At 37.2% G+C, this 21,917-nt stretch overlaps 1 protein-coding gene across 4 annotated transcripts in view; it reads left to right on the top strand.

The window, feature by feature from the left end:
* Superdeath (Suppressor of ER stress-induced death) overlaps nucleotides 1-21,917 on the top strand; it is a 182,475-nt gene that overhangs the window by 90,616 nt on the left and 69,942 nt on the right. For all 4 annotated transcript variants that reach the window (XM_076391398.1, XM_076391407.1, XM_076391416.1 and 1 more), the window contains exons 5-8: nucleotides 17,676-17,975; nucleotides 18,934-19,117; nucleotides 20,600-20,756; nucleotides 20,839-20,920. In XM_076391398.1, the coding sequence (XP_076247513.1) occupies nucleotides 17,676-17,975; nucleotides 18,934-19,117; nucleotides 20,600-20,756; nucleotides 20,839-20,920 (723 nt within the window). The remainder of the gene's footprint in view (nucleotides 1-17,675; nucleotides 17,976-18,933; nucleotides 19,118-20,599; nucleotides 20,757-20,838; nucleotides 20,921-21,917) is intronic.

Raw genomic sequence — 21,917 nt, 5'->3', positions numbered from 1 at the left:
TTTCAACTGAATATATTGTATTAGTTGCTTGTTTATCTTCACTACAAACACCCAACAGTACATTTTTATCAGTTTGTTAATTAAACAGTGATAATTGATAGAAAAGAAAAAATACTATGTTTGTAACACCTATACACTTGTTACGAGACGGGAGGCGAGCAGCGCGAGAGACCATCGAGGATAGGTATATTTCCAAAGAATATAGTGGTTGATGTATTGGTTGGTACACGGACGAAACTGATGCGAGATCAGTGAACCGTTAGGATTATTGTAGACGAGGACGGACCTGATGTAAAATCAGGGAGCCTCTGAGGATAGGTGTGCTTGCGGACGAAACTGATCGGTGATCAGTGAGCCGCAGGAGAGTGAGTTTGTGAACGTACCTGATGCGAAATCAGGGAGTCACTAGGATCAGTTTTACAGACGAACTCAAATTAAATTGAGGTGCTGTTAAGAAGGTTGGCGAATTCGAACAGACGAGCCTGATGCTAAATCAGGGTGCTGTAAGGAAGTTGGATAATGTACAGACGAACCTGGTATCAGGTGGCTGTAGGAAGTAGACGAAACTGATGTAAAAATCAGTTAGCTACAGGATAGGTTAGCTTTCGTGGACGAACTCGAATAAATCGAGTAGCCACTAGGTTGAATGCAGTTTCTTCGGAAGTAAGGGTAAGCGGACGAAACTGATGTAAGATCAGAGAGCTGCAGGAGATGTTAGTGAGCCTCGTAACTTTTTAAATTATTAATTGATACAACTTGAGCGGTTAAGCTGTATCGTGGTGGATCTGTCAACTTCGAATGGGATCGCTTAAGGTAGTTATAGGTTTGTAAGCAATCTACACAAAATTACAATGAATACTTAAATATATTCTAAATCAGTCTTTACGTACAAGTGTACAGTGTAGTGTTGTCGCGTAAAGTGTATGATGTTAATACACGGTGTTAACGCACTGTCGATGCGGGGACTTACAGAGTGGTCGTAGGAATTGCCAGATAGAATTTATGCCGACTCGCGGATTCTATGAGGTTAACTGTAGACTCGAAAGGGAACTTTAGCCCGATCTAACTGGATAGCAACCAACTCTGACGAACTTGACTATCAACGTGACGGTACTGTTCTGAACCCGTTAGGGCTAAAATCTCTGAGTTTATATAGGCCGAAAAATGAGTGGGGGTTCGTTACAAATTTCCATATAAGGAAATTTCTCACGGTTGGTACAGCGTCGTGGTTGCTACCCAGCTGCTCGGAGTCGCGTTTACATTAAGATAACGAAAAAAACGAGAGTGCTAGGGCGTTTTCTCTTAACAGGCAGAGACTTGAATATTTGGGAGAGTAGACGGAAAATATTCTCCGTACGTAACACACTATTCTGTTTTTTACTTGCAAGAAATCATTTAACATATGTTTATACATCCTCCAAAAATACAACATATCCTACTTTTAGCAAAATTAGATATTATACTCCATTATATCCATTATATCGCATATGGTTCAGAAGTTAAGTATTCCTTTTATTGAAACCCCTAAAAATAATCACATTTATATCGCGTTTGGTATCATTTTAATCAGAATAACATCAGCATGTCGCTGATTACATTTCTGCGAAGATCACATATGAATTTATAAAAATGGCTTCTCATTAGTAGGTACCGTACTTCTGTTTATTTTTTCCCCGAACCTCTGGGATGCGGGTTCCGAGAGTTTCGACCCAAGGCACTCCAGGGTCATAAACAAGATCCCATTCAAGTAGTCATCGTAGAAATATCGTTGGTAACGAATTTCTTACGGTACATTCAATCTGACGTCGGTACAGTGTGAACTGCTTCATTTAAAAACAAGGCAACAATATTTCTTGCCTTCGGCCCGCTGCGTTACGGTGTAGTGTGAATCTATCCTAATTTGTTATATTTTAATTTGTTTTGCTTTTTGTGTAAGTTAATTGTCTATTTTCCTTTGGATTTGAGGCTCTTGGCTTAACGTTGGCCGATTTTTTGTTAAGGGGGCAGACTCCTTGGAGGCCTACTCCGAATCGACCGAAGCGCTGTTGCGAAGAAACGGTCATCAGTGAAAACATATAATTTCTACGTGAGACATTTGATAATGTGGCATCTAGCGTTATCTTGTTGAATTACAAATGAGAAGTGCGAACGTATAATTGTCAAATCGCATCATAGGAAAATTCTGTCACACTGTTGCCATATCAATTACAATTTTATCCATCAGTAAATCCGTAGTGAATACGCCTTGAGCCGATATTTTGCTTCATACGGAATAGAGAAAAGGACGGTGCGAGCGAGAAAGAAAGAATTACGAATGAAACAATACATATGTGCCCATAATTATGAAAGTGTTCTACGTCAATTCAAACTTTAAAAACATTTCCGTATGAGATTCACACAAAATTTCACATTTATAATAAATTTTCATTAATCAAGACTAATAAAATTCTAAATTACAATGTTACGTAATATAGAAATATTTTCTAATTTATTCAAATGCAATCCTTTCAGTATCCCAAAATAAGAAATATACGACTTAGATCCCTTTAATAATTATGGGCACATACATACTAATGCGTTAAATCGTAAAATCTTCATATATAGAATAAACAATTCATTAAATTCATACTATTCATTCATTCATTCATACTTTTTAAGGTGGTACGGTAGTCACGTGACTTTTCGAGATTGCCAGGTCGGTATCTGCTATTACAGTTTTCGTTACAGAAATAGTATTACCCACAGACACGTGGCTGCCTGATGAACGCAAGGTGGAGCCTTTCTATGATTTCGAATTCGGGAGGTAGCTTAGAAAATTTCCCCCTCTACTGCACACACTACTATACGAGCTATGTGTACGTGAACTCGACACTTCGCGACCGACTTCGGACATTTGCGGAAAGTAGAGAGAGTGCGAGTCTGAGTCTTACTCTCTCACTCTTGAAACGCCATATTCAACTGTTCAAATCCCTGCAAGCGGCACGAGCCACGCGCGATGTTTCCCATTGCTAAGATATTTTCTGTGATTCAATATAGCACTGAATCGTGTGAATGTAGTGGTATTTATCAAACGACACATGTTATTTGTATGTGTATAACTTTTACAAGTGTCACATTCTAAATACCACTACATTCATATTATTCATTGTTTGCCCACATCGATGCCTTTCTCGAGATAGACACTTTTTCCAAATATCGTTATTATATTAATATGAAGATCACGCATATGTGTGCGTGTACATAAGTATACGTATACATATACAGTAATGTTACGGACGAGAACCGCGCTTGGGTCTGGTCGCGGCCCTCGTCCGTCACTGGTAGTCGATTTGGCTTGCTTTACTCTCGGTCGCCAAGATAATTGATGCACGACCGAAGAAGCAAAAAAAAAGGGTTTCGCTCGACCGTCTATGCTCAAGCTCGATGCCCGAAATCAATGACGTTACAAAAGACAAGTATAGCATTAGGGATTAAGAATAGGAAAAATTGAAGTTTCTTATTTGCAAACGGATTTTCACGTAAGTAACACCAATCGATTCCTTGTGCTCTTCCGAAGAAAATGATATCACATACGACATGATTCCGATTATTTATAATAAAGATACTTAATAACTTAATTTGTAGAAAGAGCTTACTTGTCCGTTTTCCGATTTATTATTTCGCTAGATATTATTCATCCTTTTTATATATACATAGAATATAGAATATAGAAGTATATATTATTTTACATATATAAGTAGATACTAATGAAACTCAAACCAATTTTAAATAGAAATATTAATATATATATGTATGTGTGTATGTATATTTTGAGTTAGGTCTGGATTAGGATCGCTGGATTCTAAATACAGTAATAATACGATCGAGGGCCGTTTCGTTCGCACGAACAAGAGCCGTTACGAGACCCGAGCACGGCTCTCGTCTGTAACATTACTGTATACGTAAATGAGCGTGACCTTTCTTTAAATAAATATCAGTCAACTCGCGATTTAACGAAATTCATTGATATTTAGTAATACGAGTGTTGTAAAGTAGAGCAAAAATCTACCATTGACAGCTATGGAAATTTAAGCATTTTTATGTAATTTAGAGAGTGTTTTGAACGAAATCGCGAGTTGACTGCGCTGCGTTGTACTTTTTTCTATCGAATGAACCCTTTCCCAATTCAAAATGTTCTCATATAAGGACGAAAAGTGTCAGGCCGTAAAACCATACAACAGTATTGCTTTTGGCTGGGTTATCGATAAAACAGAGCAAAAAATGTGACAAATTTAGTTGAGCATTTGCAAACCAGGCGACGCCTAATTTGTAAGGCTGCCGATGTGGAATCGGAATCTGTGATACCCAAATTAACGATGCGAGTTACTGAAAATTTCCCCCTCCACTACACACACCACCTTAGGAGTCGCGTGTACGTGAGCTCGGCGCTTCGGGCCACTCCGGCCATATTCGAAAAGTCAAAAGAGAACGCAAGTGTAAAGTGAACCTTACTCTCTCGCTCTTTAAATACTGTCCAAGTTGCCGACAAACGACACAAACCGCGCGCGATATTTTCATTTGTCCAGACATATTTACGAAAGCCCGAGAAGACAAGAATACAGAGCCCGTCTTTTGCTATCATGCAGGTTCAAATCTGTGACTTTTTTATTTCGTACATAATTTTTAGTAGCTTTTTAACTTTAGAATTCCTTGCTTCATATATTACTTCATTTATAAAATACTGTAGAAAATATAATTCATATTTTAGCCACACAGATAGCCATAAAACACAGTTGCATCGTTCTCATTTTTTTACAACCAGTCTTTTATGGAATGAAATAATAATTTGAGTCATAATAATATAAAATCAAATTTATATAAAGATTGGAATTGTATATTAAAATTACTTGTAGAATAAAAAAAAAGTTGCAGGTTTGAACGGGATCCGAACTCGATCAATGGTAAAGACATAGATGACAGGTATAGAGGATCCGTGCATCTTGACGTTCATCATTTCATTACGGTTACGAGGTGAGATTGTGAGATCCTATACACGTCTGATGTCGCAGTCAGATTATGTATAATGAAGAAATAAATGCAGTAGATCACATGTATATTCAAAACAGTCGTGTGCGTTTGGATACACCACCAGACATGCATAGGGAATTGAAATATCTCAGTACTGTCGATTATCTGTTGCGATTTCGAGTAACACTCGGTCATGTTCGGCTCGTGTCGCATATCGCATCGCTCGCTCCTAACCTAGCGCGTTACCACTTATGTATACATTCAGGGTGTCCCGTGTAACACACAAAAAAAGAACACAAAATTAAAAAAGTGTTTACATGTCATTTGCATGGTATAAGGGGGAAAATTTATTGGCTATAACAAATTATCTTTTAGATTATTATTTTCAAAGATATGATAATCAAGTTTAGTTTTTTAAATAGAACTATATACTTCTTTTCAAATCATTTTGTAGTGCGTTTCAAGATAAATTTAACGACATAGAAATTATGTATCTGTTTTCAAATGGTTTTCGAGATATTGGATACGAAAGTTTAGTGTTTTTCAGCGCAGGAAAACCTGCTCGAGTAGAGAGCACCGCAGGAAATCTCGCCTACGCGTCAAATGCCACATGCCATATATTATTCCTTGAAATCAATACGGGAGGGTCTGCTGCAGAAACAGTAGGCCCAAATTCTGGAAATGGTTTTCCTGTGAACCTGACTATCATATCTTTGAAAATAATAATTTGAAAGATAATTTCATCTAGCCAATAGATTTTTTCCTGTATATGTGTAGATACAGTAATTTTGCCGACGAGAGCTGTTTCGTCTACACGGACGAGAGCCGCGGTCTATCCCCACTACCTCGTATGATGTGTGCCTCCGTGTAACCAATTCTTGGAACCATCGCGTTCGAGCTCGATACCCCAGAACAAGGCGGCCATAAAAAACAAAGATAGCATTAAGGATTTAAATAGGAAAAGTTGAAGTTTCTTATTCGTAAACAGATTTTCACGCACGTAACACCAGTAAATTCCTTGTGCTCTCCCGATGAAAATGATATTAAACACGACAGGATTCCGATTATTTATAACATACATAAAACTTGATTTATAGAAAGAAAGGTCACGCTCATTTACGTATACAGTAATGTTACAGACGAGAGCCGTGCTCGGGTCTCGTAACGGCTCTTGTTCGTGCGAACGAAACGGCCCTCGATCGTATTATTACTGTATTTAGAATCCAACGATCCTAATCCAGACCTAACTCAAAATATACATACACACATACATATATATATTAATATTTCTATTCAAAATTGGTTTGAGTTTCATTAGTATCTACTTATATATGTAAAATAATATATACTTCTATATTATATATTCTATGTATATATAAAAAGTATGAATAATATCTAGCAAAATAATAAATCGGAAAACGGACAAGTAAGCTCTTTCTACAAATTAAGTTATTAAGTATCTTTATTATAAATAATCGGAATCATGTCGTATGTGATATCATTTTCTTCGGAAGAGCACAAGGAATCGATTGGTGTTACTTACGTGAAAATCCGTTTGCAAATAAGAAACTTCAATTTTTCCTATTCTTAATCCCTAATGCTATACTTGTCTTTAGTAACGTCATTGATTTCGGGCATCGAGCTTGAGCATAGACGGTCGAGCGAAACCCTTTTTTTTGCTTCTTCGGTCGTGCATCAATTATCTTGGCGACCGAGAGTAAAGGAAGCGAAATCGACTACCAGTCACGGACAAGAGTCGCGACCAGACCCAAGTGCGGTTCTCGTCCGTAACATTATTGTATATGTATACGTATACTTATGTACACGCACACATATGCGTGATCTTCATATTAATATAATAACGATATTTGGAAAAAGTGTCTATCTCGAGAAAGGCATCGATGTGGGCAAACAATGAATAATATGAATGTAGTGGTATTTAGAATGTGACACTTGTAAAAGTTATACACATACAAATAACATGTGTCGTTTGATAAATACCACTACATTCACACGATTCAGTGCTATATTGTATCACAGAAAATATCTTAGCAATCGGAAACATCGCGCGTGGCTCGTGCCGCTTGCAGGGATTAGAACAGTTGAATATGGCGTTTCAAGAGTGAGAGAGTAAGACTCATATTCGCACTCTCTCTACTTTCCGCAAATGTCCGAAGTCGGTCGCGAAGCGTCGAGTTCACGTACACATAGCTCGTATAGTAGTGTGTGCAGTAGAGGGGGAAATTTTCTAAGCTACCTCCCGAATTCGAAATCATAGAAAGGCTCCACCTTGCGTTCATCAGGCAGCCACGTGTCTGTGGGTAATACTATTTGTGTAACGAAAACTGTAATAGTAGATACCGACCTGGCAATTTCGAAATGTCACGTGACTACCGTACCCCCTTAAGGGCCTAGGATCAGATATGTCAGGGCGGTGACATTACCGACAAAATTAGGCAAAAACAGAGGTTTACGCGCTGACACTTTACGTCCTTATATTGAAAGATTTTGAGATGGAAAAGGACTCATTCGATAGAGGAAGGTTCAATCTAGCCCGCGCTGCTCATTATTTAATCAGATTCTGCTGATGTTCAGTAATATGAGTGTTCAAAGTAAAGCAAAAATCGACAAATTCACAGCCATGAAATCTAAGCATTTTTAGCTAATTTAGAGATTGTTCTGAGCGAAATCATGACCAGCGCGGGCTAGATTGATCCTTCCTCTATCGAATGAGCCCTTTTCCAGCTCAAAACCTTCCAATATAAGGACGTAAAGCGTCAGCGCGATTTGGCAGTGCTTTTTGCCAGGTTAGATATAAAACAGAGTAAAAAACTGACAAGTTTAGTTCCGCTTGAACACACCAGGCAGCGCCTAATCAGGAGGCCCGTGCTGCCCTGAGTTGGCATGCGAGTTTCGAGAATTTGACGCACTACTCCACATGCAACTATACGAGCTGCGTGTTTCGTTCATGTCCCACAAGAAGTCCCATGAAAAGTCATTCCGAGTGACATTGTAAGGTTCGAACAGAAAGTGAGCTCGGCGGTTCGGACTGCTTCGGACGGCTTCGGAAAGATTCGGAAAGAAGCTTGAAACGCTTCGGCAAGCGCAACACGTCACAAGCAGCCTTTTTGATAATATAGATATTTTCACGTTTCGACTCGGAAGGAGATTATTCGGTGAAATCTTCAAAAATTTTTATGAAATTTTGAGGGATGAGTTTAAAGATCAAACGATGACATTCTCTGTGTATTTCGTATGAAAAATTAAATTAAAACAAGTTTATGTACAAGGTGATACAATTGAGAAAGAGCGATTCTACATGCAATAATAAACTAAAAATAAAGAATATAAATTGTTTATAATATTTATATGTTCTTAGATCTGGGTTAGGTCTGGGTTAGGTCTGGATATATACAAAATAAAAGGAGACATTGCTAAAAATACATTAATTTAATATGTTTACTTTTTAATTATAATAATTTATAATTAAATTTTCCCCCCCGTTCCCGCCTCTTCCACCCAGGCCAGGTTCGCAGTTGCTGCCGCGACCCCGACTGCGGCTTCTCTCATACCTCCACTTGCGGATTTTCTTTTTAAAGTCCCAATATTATAATATGAAAAATAGACACATGTTATTCACGAAATTTACTTCGTTCTTGAACAAAAAATGAATAGATAAATTACTGAGCGCTTTAGCATAAGATCGCCTATGATCTACGTATCTTTTGTCGTCATGCCTCCTCTAAAGCTTGCCCCGACTCCGGCGTCGGCGTCGGAGTCGGCGTTGGTGTGGGCGTCGGCGTCGGCGTCGGCGTCGGCGCTAGCTTTAGAGGAGGCATGACGACAAAACGTACGTAGATCATAGGCGATCTTATGCTAAAGCGCTAAGTAATTTATCTATTCATTTTTTGTTCAAGAACGAAGTAAATTTCGTGAATAACATGTGTCTATTTTTCATATTACAGTTCTGGGATTTTAAAAAGAAAGTCCGTAAATGAAAGTATGGGAGAAGCCACGGTCGGGGTCGCAGCGGCAACCGTGATTCTGATGATTATAAATATATTAAATTAATGTATTTTTAGCAACGTCTCCTCTTATTTTGTATATACCCAGAGCTAACCCTGACCTAACCCAGACCAAACCGGAAGGAAAAACGAATAGGAAATAATTCGCCACATATACAAAGAGATAACTAAAATTCGTTTACTGTTATTGTTTGTAAGTAAATTAATATGAAATCATTATGAACTTGTTTTAATTGTTTTTTAAAGGCTGGTATCAAGAACGTAGAAAGTGTAAAACTTGTAAGTATATCATCTTTTACATTCAAGTTACATAAACTCGAAAAGTAATTTTTATTAAACTGATTTAGTTTTGCAGATAAACCAGAGTTTCCACTCGAAATATTTTACGAGTGACTCGTGCCGCTCAATGCCGCTTGCGAGCGACTTGGACCAAACCACAATAGCGTTTCAGAAACGCGAGAGTAAGATTTGACATTTGCCTTCTCTCTCGTCTTTCCGAAGCTATCCGAAGTGATCCGAAGGGCCGAATTCACGTACATACGGCTCGTATAGTAGTGTGTATGGTGGAGGGGGAATCATAGTGTGGCTCCATCTCGCATTCATTAGGCAGCCACATGTCTGTGGATAATTTTATTTCTGTAAAGAAAACTGTAACGGCAGATACCGACCAAGAAATCTCGTGAAGTCACGTGACTACCCTAGGCCCTTAACCCTTTAATGTAAATTGTTGCACATATGAATCACCCATAAAATGCCTTCTAAAATTACGAGACTGATGCAAAATGAATTGCAGACTAAAAATACCTTATTAAAATTAATCAGTTTAAACTTCTAATAGAACCTTTAAACCAATTATGCACGGCAATTATTTTTAGTGTCTAAATAATGTACATGATTTTTTGTTTAAACTGGAGATATTGCGTATTTAAGGGTTAACTCTTTCCGATGACGGCCGCCGAGCCCTGCCGAATGATACCGAGACTCGATGAACAAAACATGGGTCAGTTCCTTTTGGCTGAATGTGTGCGTGTAACGCGTATACGTATTATATTGACGAAAATTTGCCTGAAGAATAAGGATCATAAGAAGAATCAGAAGAAAAATCATACAATTTTCAACTGATCCATGATATGATATTACGATATGTCTGTAATAGGTTGACCGATTTTATTGAATTTGATCTTATTAGAAAGCTCAGATGTGGTTTACATAAGAAAAATGCTTTTAAATTTAGAAAATATTGCCCGTGTGATGAAATATTAATGAAATAAGTTTCAAGTAAGGTTGGAATTGCCGACTCTCGAGTAAAGATACACGGCAGCGATAGTCGACATATATATGTATACAGGGTGTTCTTCTTCATGTACTTGGCGTCAAGACACTACCGCGTCTCTAGATAATAAATATTGAAGGATAATGATTTGTAAACCATGTTTAATTGCTATATTTTCGTCGTTGCAAGGGTCACTCACACTGAACCTCTCGTACTGTTTGCAACGAGTGCAAGACGTTGCGAGTATTCATTAGCAATGTTATTATTTATACATTTAGTGAACAATAAAAAACATGTATCATAATATAATAACAAAAACATTATAGGAATATATCTTTTTCGTAAAACCATTCGTTTCAGGGCCCAATTTCGCATAAAATATAGTCTAACTAGGAATGTTATTATTTTGTTTGTAACGTAAAAATTCAAAATTCTATTTTAGCCATATTTTGCGTTTTGGTTCATAGTATTTGCATACAAATTTGCAAAACGATCGATCAGCATGTAGTCAGTGAAAACAACGACAATATACTATTTTTTAATATATTTTTTAAATAAATTGATATCTAAAAACTGTTTACATAGGTGGATTCGTCGTTCAGAAATACACAATCGCCCAATTTATACCATTTTACTACACGTTATTGTGCCAGACAACGCCCATCCGCGTAACATAATTGCGTCACCCGAGAACGCTCTAGAAAGACACGCGTTCCGCCAAGCACGTTTCGCTAATTCAGCATCGACATCTTAACGTTGTTGCTAAAACGCCGAACAGAACTCGAGAGAGTTGGAAATCGAGGAGTTCGACTAAAACCACGGCGGGGAACTGGTCGAAGCGATCACTGTAACTTCCCGAACTGTTCAGTACCTCTGCTCAATAAACGGAGTTTTGTTGAAATCACCCGGTGGATTCTAATCCTTTAACCGCTCACGGACCCAAAGGCCATATCCCGTCCCTCGTCCTGCAAAGTCACCACGCGGGGCACAACAACGCACTAGTTTTGGAGATATTAAACGAAATATGTGGGTGGTTTTCACACCCTTTAGATAAATTAGAAGCAATAAAAAAAAATTCGTGTCGAATATTTTCGGCTATTCTACAATCCTACAAAGTTTCATCAAAATCGAAGATTTTTTCCTTGCAATGTTCCCTTATTAGTAGCAATCAAAATTTCGGCTAGAGCTGGATTTGTTCGAGTTTTCCTGATGGGCAGAATTGTAATATGTACATTCATATATGTGGCAATAGCGTGATCAAACTTTCAATACGTTTTAGCAACTAAGCCTTTCTTGCGTCTGTATTCGCGTATTTGACGAATACGTTACTTTCAGCTGTCAAATTTTAGATTACATTTATCGACTGATCTGTATTTTCATCGAGGCTGATGGTAATATGACCAAATTGGTTGAGATAACATCAACGCTTCTAACGACATATCATTGAACTATTTTCCTGTCATAACGGGTAAACAAGGAATATTACGCTTTACGTCTTGAAGAAGTGTTAAATTGAGGAAAATCTTATTTCCACGATACTGTGCTAATTCAAGAAAGGGTGGTCTGGTTTACTATAAGTGAAAATACTATTAAATCGTGAGATATTTGCAAAAATGTCACTTCGGCAGCCATCTTGCTAGTTTACAGCAGCGTCTGTTTCATGCTTACAGTTTGTAATTTTACATTTTTCTCAACGTATAGTGTTTATTGGAGTTTAAACGAGCCAGACCACTCTGTGATGAAGTCTACCCGTAGGTTCTGTACTCGCGAAAAATTCATTTATGCAAGTGTCGGGGCGTAAAGTGTAATTTGCGAAACCGTTTGTCTCTCTCGCTCGTCACGTATACGTGTATGACTTTCTTTGCTTGTGTGAGCGCACACACACAGCTCAAAACACAAGGAGTCTGCCCCCTTAATGCGACACTCGCTTCTTTGTTCCGTTATATGAATGAACTGTACATATCATTTTGTATATCTTCTAGTTTCTCCTGCACTTATGACAGCTTCTAGTACAGGTTGTCTATTAAAATTTTTCTTTGTGAAATAAGGTAAAGTACAAATTCTCTCAAATAGACGCAACGCTTAAAACACAACGAAATAACAGGGGGCGTCACTTAAAGACACTTACTGTTTTACTTTATTTACTCTCGTGACGTAGTTGTGGAGGCGAGGAGTTGGGGGAACTACACGTATAATCTTGAGAGCGAGGCTTGAAATAGAGGGTGTTTCATAACACCACAGGATCAATTTATGATTGATTCTAGACACCGAAGTAAAAGGAAAATCAAGAATAACGAGTTTGCGTTTGAGGCTTCGTCTATTAATCATGAGCACTTATAAGTCTGATTAAAATGACCAGAAATCAGGCCAAGTGGAGGTTTCCAGCAGTGGTTGTGCGTGCAGCAATGTAGCCCTGATGCAAGGGAAGGGAGATAGCACTTAGCGTTGAACAGTTGAATATCGTTGAATAACAATAATCTTCTCTACTCGTTGTAATTCATAAGGTAACTCAATATATGTATTTATTATGAGATAGAAAGATTTAACATGTCCACCTTCACGTAAATTGTGTGTTCAGTTCACATGCATATACATACCAATGCAATGGTATCGTCGAATAACGTTAAACCTATCTACTCTATACAATACAAATGGCAAGTCAAAACACTTCCTATGAGATCTTCGAGTAGAAAGAATAAATCTGTCCTCCCTTCGAATTAACCTTCTGGTCCAAATCCACTCTCGAAAAAACTGCACCCACTATTTACAGTCTTGGCGTAGAATGTGGAGGAAAAACGCACACATATCGAGAATATTCCGCAACGAAAGAATTAGGTTTATAGGAACACTCGGCACGTATCACGAATATTGAAGGACCGAATATTATCGAGACGACTAATAACACCTGGTGTTGTTAGTCTTTTCCCAAAAGCCCTTAACTTTACTGACGATTTAGGCTCTTTGAAAAACGAATCGATGTGCTAAGAAAGTTCTTCAATGTTTGGTATTCAAATACTTTGCTGTAATGATTTCTGTAAACATAATTAAACTAATTACATGAGTCAAATTGCGCTCGGCATTGCACTAATCGCCATCAGTCTTTGCTTTCCTGACTGAATGTTACCAAAAATTTATAGAGGTAGAGGTATTTTCTTAATGTTTAAATATACGGTATTTCAAATCAATCTACGTGTAGGTACATTTTAAAAAGTAAAATATCATATTTTATTATATGACAACTTTATACTCGTATTTTTAAATAATCAACTCGGAATATATACTTCCTGTTTACATAAAACAATGTTCACAATTTGTTTATGGCACTAACCATTTCACCCTTAATTTTCTTTTGTAATCTTATCACCTTTGCTGCCGATCTGAAACATCAGCATATTCCAAACTTCTAACCACAGAATTCCCGTTAATTACACCTACTGAACCTATCTCGCGATGGTAAGTCGCCGATTACTTTTGAAAAATCCCCTTTCACGCGGTAGCGCGTGCTCAGTAGCGAACGTATTATACAAAGTACACAAGTCAAGCTCGAAAGAAAACGTGAACAGGTTAAAATGAATTTGACATTGATTTTCAAATAATTCTGCTCCAAAATTCTTTTTAGGTTTTCGTAAGCGATTGTCGTTGATATAATACCCTTCTGATTGCTTGTACCTATCATCGCCCCAGCAAACCATAATCAAAATGATGGCGATAGCGGCGCATTTGTATCAAGAGCTAAAAAATTTACTTGTATCGAGGCAATAGTGTATATGGGTCATTCTATGCGAAATCGGACACGTTTTAGAGTAAGTTTTTGTAGATTGCTCAAATTTGAATATGTTGTAGCCTTTTAACGATATTTAAACGCACCCCAAAGGATTTTTCAATATTTTGAAAATTGTCGATTTTACAGCTGTTTTAAGTTAAGTGCTAACTTTTTTTAAAAAAATTATAGCTATGGAACTAGTAAGCGGATAGAGGTGAGCTTTACGGTGCTTATAGAGACAACATTGAAGTTTGTAGAAATAATTATTTCAATTAAAAAACATTCTTTTTTAACCATTTTTTTGCAATTATTTTAAACAAATGCCGGTTTTTAAGATGGTTCGCGATTTTAAAAATTTGAAAGAAAAGGAGAATATAGTTTCATCCTTCCCCTTGATGGACAAACTTTTAAAAATATGAACATTTTAAAATTGGCCCTGTGAAAATTACCTAAAGTTGACGCTGTATCGAGTTACAATGCCGCGCTGCGGCGGGCGCTTCGTCGCTGGCAGTCTGGACGACTCCAGGAAGCGAACGTGCGTTATTATTTGCGTTCAAGGCGGGGTCATCCGACATTATTCTACATTATCTCCGAGCGTTTGCAAGGTTTAATGCGATCAATAAATATTGGTAACTCACTCTTTGTCAATGGTACTTATTGTTGAAAGTATAAATATAATTTCTTAAATCTTAGCATTCATTTCGAAGATTTTGGTATTAATGCAGAATGGCACTTTTTTGCAACTTCATATGGCAAAAATGCATGCGATGGTGTTGGCGGATCTTTGAAACGTCTTGTAGTCGCTCGCGATAGGAGACCTTTCATCGGAACAATACTGTACTGCAGACTTTTTCAGAGATTCACCCGTCATGGCAGCAGACTGCCTGTTCATACATTTTGAATAACACAAGACTTGAGTCGTGTTGCAAAAAGCCAAAGGGTAAGAGAATATGCAGTTTATAGTAAGCCATCAATCACACTCACATTATGCTGTAATCCCCACTCTTACACGACTGTTATTACTGCGTTGCTGCAGCTATTTCTTGTGGTCACCGAAGGTTGTTCTTTGCAACGGAAGCAGTTTTTAAACAGACCTGCTATAGAGATTAGGAAACCATATAACTTTTTTGCTACACGTCATGCTTTCACTGCACGTGGTAGCTTAGAGTTCACGGTCACTTTATTCCGCATTATGATTCAAACTAGATGTAATAACTTAGAAACAAACATGCTGCCTATATTATACAGGGTGTAACAAAAATGTCGCAGTTCCTTAAAAGAGGTGATTCAGGGGGTTATTTGAAACAACTTTTTCCTTAGCGAAAATGTAAGATGAGGCTTCGTTAACGAGTTATTAATGAAAAACACCGGCCAATGAGAGCACGAGTTTGCCGTCCGAGCGACTGCGGTAGCGTTGGGTACGCGCTGGGCGCTACGGTTGTACTCCGAACAAGAAAGTCGGCATGCGTCGAAAGAAATAGCATTCGTATGAAAATATTTGCATAACGTATAAACGAAAAAGCAATGCAACAAAAGAAATGAACGGAGACTTGGAGAATTAACGTTGAAGATAGAAACGTTGAAAGTAGTCTGCGTTAGATTTAAAAAATAATAATCATTAATGAATTAAATGCAATTCATCTGTAGTTTGTAAATCTGTGTCACTGGGTCACTGTACCGATACTGGTCATCGACCGTCGAAATGGTTTATGGTAGGGTAGAATTTTTCCAAGGAAGCTCCTTGTACCCCCCACGTAGTTTAAGCACCTCAGACCTTCCTTGTTCGGCCACTCCGAGATCATGTCTCCTTCGAAACCAAAGTAATAAAGCCATAAATTACCTAAACGCGTGCCCTAGCATAAACCATTTCGACGGTCGGTGACCAGAATCGGTACAGTGACCCAGTGACACAGGTTTACAAACTACAGGTGAGGTTTGTCCTCTTCTTCCTTTATTTTTCGTTGTATTGCTTTTTCGTTTATACGTTATGCGTATAAGAAATTTACATATTCGTGTTTTTACGTTGCACGTAGTTTTCCTCGATTTTAAGTAATTATTCGCTTCAAGTGATACACAAAAAAAGGACTCGGTATTATTTATTATGTCGCTTTCAGTTTCCGTACTAATGCTATTTTTTTCGATGTATGACGACTTTCTTGTTCGGAGTACAACCGTAGCATCTAGCGCGCGTACCCAACGCTACCGCGGTCGCTCGGGTGGCAAACTCGCGCTCTCATTGGCCGGAGTTTTTCATTAATAACTCGTTAACGAAGTCTCATCTTACATTTTCGCTAAGAAAAAAGTTGTTTCAAATCACCCCCTGAATTATCCCTTTTAAGGAACTGCGACATTTTTGTTACACCCTGTATTTCTACTAAATATAGAGATTCGGGATGCATGCAGAATTCTTTATTACATCATACCTTGACTGCATGTACAATAGGCGTAAAGGCTTTTCTACCACACATCGTACTTTGACTGAATGTGGCGACTCAGAAACCACAAAGGTCTCTATCTTATATGGTACTTCTTCTGGATATGAAAATTTACAAGTCAGCTAAAAAGACTTCTCGACACCACATTAGACTATTACTGAATGCAGCAACTCAAACGTCAGATTGCTTCTCCACCGCATATCTTTCTCCTCTTGACATAATCATTTCACTTCGAACAGAAAGCCAACATAACTCTTAACTGATATCGTAACCTTCAAAACTTACTTAAACCTAATTCAAGATTTAAGAATTATATTATGTATATAGTATTGGACGTATTACTGGGAATATCTTTAAAGCTACAGTCGAGCAGTAGTTATATGAATAGAACAAAATTGTTCGGAACATTGAAGTTGACGTTCACAATTTATGTGAAAGTTATTAAAATTGGTAAAATATTTTATTCTCAACAGTTACTACATTTAGTGTTTGGAGCTATAATCATATAGTATTTTATAACTCTCTTCATAATTGCATATCCTTACAGTCGTATAATAAATAAGAGATTGTATCTCCTAGACCAGGCTTGGGAATTAACTGCTATTTTTGGCCGATTTTCGAAGGCGATGCCTCCTTCCTTCCACCGCACGTCACCTTTCTCCGTGGTGACCGTAGTCCTCGGAAGGCTCAGGCGCGTGGCACAAGAATCGCGCGTGGAGCATTGTGTCACCGATACTTGTATCAATAGATTTCCACATCACCCATGAGATACTATTGTTAATGTGTTTTTTTTTTGTCAGCGGTATCCCCTATAGGCCTATTTCACTGTCTCGCGTTAATAATTCGGAAAATCGCGAAAAAAATAAACAAAAAAACGCATCAACAATAGTATCTTATGGATGATGTGGAAATCTATCGATATAAATGTCGTCGACCCAATGCGTCATGCGTGATTTCTGCAGCACGCGCCTGAGGCTTACTACCTAAAATTGGCCGAAAAGAGCAGTTAATTCCCAAGCCTGTCCTAGACAATACAGATGCATTCTTTAAGAAGAGTTCGTATTAAACAATGTTCATTTTTTCTTAAAGCTTGACAATATTCAATTTTGATTTTTTGTTTAACAGCTACCGTTTAGCATACCAATTAATAATATTATGCTATTTGAATTTAGGACTGGCTTACCTTCATACTTATGGGATCATTACGAACCGTCGGTACCAATGTCTACGTATCTGGTGGCCTTCATAGTTTCGGATTTTGAATCACTGAAATCTGAATCTGGGAATTTCAGAGTGTGGGCACGTAGCGAGGCGATTGAGCAAGCACGTTATTGTCTGAAGATCGGTCCGAATATATTGAATTATTATGAGGACTACTTTAATATTAAATTTCCTCTGCCGAAGATAGATAACGTAGCCCTGCCAGATTTTTCAGCAGGTGCTATGGAAAACTGGGGTTTAATCACTTACAGGTACTTCTAATTCATATTCTATTATACTATCAAAACTGAAAATTTATGTTGATCCTAGATATTTACAGAGAAATAAATGTGTTTTTGCAATTATTAAATGGAGCATCGTTTTTAATAAGTAATTGCTATTTGTTTTTGTCAAAAATGTTAAAATTTTCATTAGTGTAGAATTTAATGAAAAGAATTGTATTCTGAACATAAGCAATAGATACATCTTACAAACAATAAAATAGATTTTAAACGATTACAACACTTTTTAAGATTTCAACGCAAATAATTAGTACAAGACACAAGTTTAACAATATATGCAACACAATGATCCACACTTCTTCACGTTCCGTCTTTCAATGAAGTTTAATGTGTTGTTCTGGCTATCAGTTATGAAACAAAACACTGATCATGTAGTATGTGTAAATATAATGCGGTGAAAATTATCGACACAATTCTCCTACATTAATTTCATGTAAAAGTCCACAAAACGTAGCATTTCTTTTACTGTTAAAGATATGAAAAATTTTAGAAGTTCTCAAATGATAAATTTAGTCACATTTTAAAGTAATAATTTTTCAAAGATACATACTATTATGACTTCCATTAGGAATAAAAAAGTAGCTTGTTCATTACTTCTTTCAAAGAAAATAATTCTTTTGAGTATTACAAGGAAAAAATTTGTTTAATAAAATTAGACACAAACATCAAATTTGTTATCCTTACTCTTAATCACGTTCTTGCATTTATGCAAGTTTACAGTTTATATGCGTCAATGCTCCATTTTATTTTTTACTACTTATATAGCTCCATATGTTAAACAAGTAACTATAATTTCCTTGGTCTATCTTCTGATCTTTTGATCTTTTGATCAGAATGATCTTTTTTGGGGAGGTTTACACAGAATTTAATTATCTATTTAGTAGTTTTATAACGTCTGATATATTTAACAAAAAAATTCGATTGACAGAGAGACGACTATGTTATACCAGGATGGTGTATCTACGAGCAGTAATCAACAGCGGGTAGCCGCTGTAGTTGCTCACGAACTTGCTCATCAATGGTTTGGAAACTTGGTGACTCCAAGTTGGTGGACAGATCTCTGGTTGAACGAAGGCTTTGCTAGTTACGTAGAATATATTGGCATGAATGCTGTAAGTTCATAAGCCATCAACAGAGCGCTTGATATAGGACGAATATTATACAACGTGTTTCTGAGCAGCACGGGATAAATTTGAGAAGTGATTGTAGATACCAAAATCAGACGAAAATCAAGAATGACGATTTCGCGTTTGAGGCTTCGTTCATTAGTAATAGATGTTTAAAAATTTAGTAGAAATCACCAGAAATGAGCCTGCGGAGGCCTAAAGCAATGATTGCCGAATTTCAGTATCGCATTGATGTAAAGGAGGGGAGAGGTCACTCACTGTCAAATAACTGATCGGAAATTTCACGATACTCCACAAAACTACAGGATCCAAAATTCAGTGAATATTGATGAACATCAATGAATAATAATAATCTTGTCTATTCGTTGCAATCCATAGGCAAACTCAAAATACTCACTATAAACATAGACCGGATTAATATGTCTACCTTTATGTACATTGTCTGTTCATTCCACACATCCACACATCACGATTCTCTCAACAGCGAATATCGAAACACCATACGAGGATATCGTTGAATAACACTAAACCTGCCTACTTTTTACAGTTCAGAGGGCAAGACAAAACATATCCTCTGAAATTTCCAAATAGAAAGGATTAATGTGTCCACCTTCTAATTAATTTTTTGGTCCAAATCCAGCCAGGAAAAAACTGAACACACTACTAGAAGTCTCGGTGTAGAAATTAGAGAAAAACTGTACAACAACGGGAATATCGCGAGAAAAGGACCAGGTTTATAGAAAAACTCGGCACGTGTCACAAATATTCGCACAAACGTTCGATGTGAAGATCCATCGAAAAACTAACTGCGGCGTCTTGAAAAACTAGTCGAGATCCACACATGGTTTTGTTAGATACCTGAGTTTTCCCCCAAAGACACTTAGCTTTACTGTAGGCTCTTTGAAACACAAATCAATGTTTGACACTTAAACTTCTTGCTGTAATGATTTCTGTAAACATAATTAAAGTAACTACATGAGATAAACTTTTAGATGAAGATTTACATTCCATATAATTTAGATGAAGGTGTACATATTAACCCTTTCTCTCTTATAGTGAGTGTTTTGAATTGGCCCATGGTTTACAGCGAATAAACGAGATTATTGTTATTCGATAATATTCATCAATATTAAGTGAATTGTGGATCCTGTAGTCTTGTCGCGAGTCGTAAAATTTCCGTTCAGTTGTTCGACGGTGAGTGACTTCTCCTTCCTTTACGTCAGTGCGATATTGTTGTTTGACCAACCACTGCTCAAGGTCTCCACGTAGGCTCATTTCTGATGTTTTAAACCAAATTTTTACACATTTATAACTGATAAACGAAGCCTTAACCGCGAAGTCGTTTCTCTTGATCTTCGCCTTATTTTGGTATCTAGAGTCACCCTTTCAGTTTATCCTATGCTGTGCAGAAACACCCTGCATAATGTATTGTCTCTCTCATTACCTGACTTTACTTGAACTTTGCAGGTGGAACCAACATGGAAAATTTTAGAACAATTCGTTGTTTATGATATGCAAAGTGTTCTTGGATTGGACGCTTTGCAATCTTCACATCCAATATCGATCGAAGTTGGTCATCCTGATGAAATTGGTGAAATTTTTGATAAAATCTCATACGAGAAAGGTATTCATATAGTCATTCACTTAAAAATAAGTAGACATTTCATATAATATATTGTTAATCGAGTATGATTATGTGGAAATAGGTGCTTCGATAATCAGAATGATGGACCATTTTCTCACTACTAACGTTTTCAAACAGGGTTTAACAAATTATTTGAATGAAAGGTAAGTACTTACTTACGATGCAGACCATTTGTATCAGAAATTCAAACGGAATATTGATTCATGAGCCTTGATTACTTATTAAAGATGAAACCACATATTCAGCGTTTTATGAATAAGAAACATGCAGCATTCAGTGAGGATCTATGTACATGCGTGAATATAGTGATATAAACAACTATTGGCTATTCGTTGATTTTCAAACGTACAAATATTCGTTATTCTTAAATCCTCGCATATTGTGATTTACACGTTACTAATTTGCGCATGGGTGGTGATCGGGAAGCTATCGAATAACTGTAGATTATATATAGGGTGTAATAAGTACACGTTCGAATATTGTAAGAATTAGTGAGGTACTCTAATTGGAATACAGTATTTTCAGAAAATATACCATAACATAGTATCCGATCTGCTTTCTTTCGCAGTGATAATGTTTCAAGGTTAGCACTGCGTTTTGAAACGAGGAGCAACTCGCGCATATCGGTGAAACAAACGCATTGAAAGAGTCCGGTGACCTAGATTACTCCATTGCTTAAGAAGGCTGCATTTGTTACAAATTCTTTTAAAATACGTTCCCATTTAACAGTTCTGGGATAGATCCCATGGGATTCATCACAGTCCTTTTACCAAAGGGCGTAACCTTCCTCATTTCCTGGCCTGATCTTTTAAGAAAGATATTCTTATTTTTTAGCAAGATGGCATCGGTTTGTTTGCCATCTCTAAACAGTCACTCTTCTTCTAAACAGATGCACAATACCTGGTGGCTGAGATATCCAACGTAGTCGTCAACCATCGGTTACCAACAGGACTATTTAGTTTCATTCACCCTCTTCAGTGGTCATACACCCTGAGCATCTATTGTAAATCCTTCAAAGGCCATACATCGTTTGGTCATCCTTTTTTGAATTATCTCTAAAAATGCATGGTCGCTAACATGTTTGTTTCCCAAAGCACTTAATAGGAGTTAAGATCCTCACAAACACAAGTTCTTCAATGG

This window comes from Calliopsis andreniformis, chromosome 2 (assembly GCF_051401765.1).
Source record: "Calliopsis andreniformis isolate RMS-2024a chromosome 2, iyCalAndr_principal, whole genome shotgun sequence".
Taxonomy (NCBI): Eukaryota; Metazoa; Arthropoda; class Insecta; order Hymenoptera; family Andrenidae; genus Calliopsis; species Calliopsis andreniformis.
The sequence above is the reverse complement of the archived record's forward strand: the minus strand, read 5'-3'. Positions and strand labels throughout refer to the sequence as shown.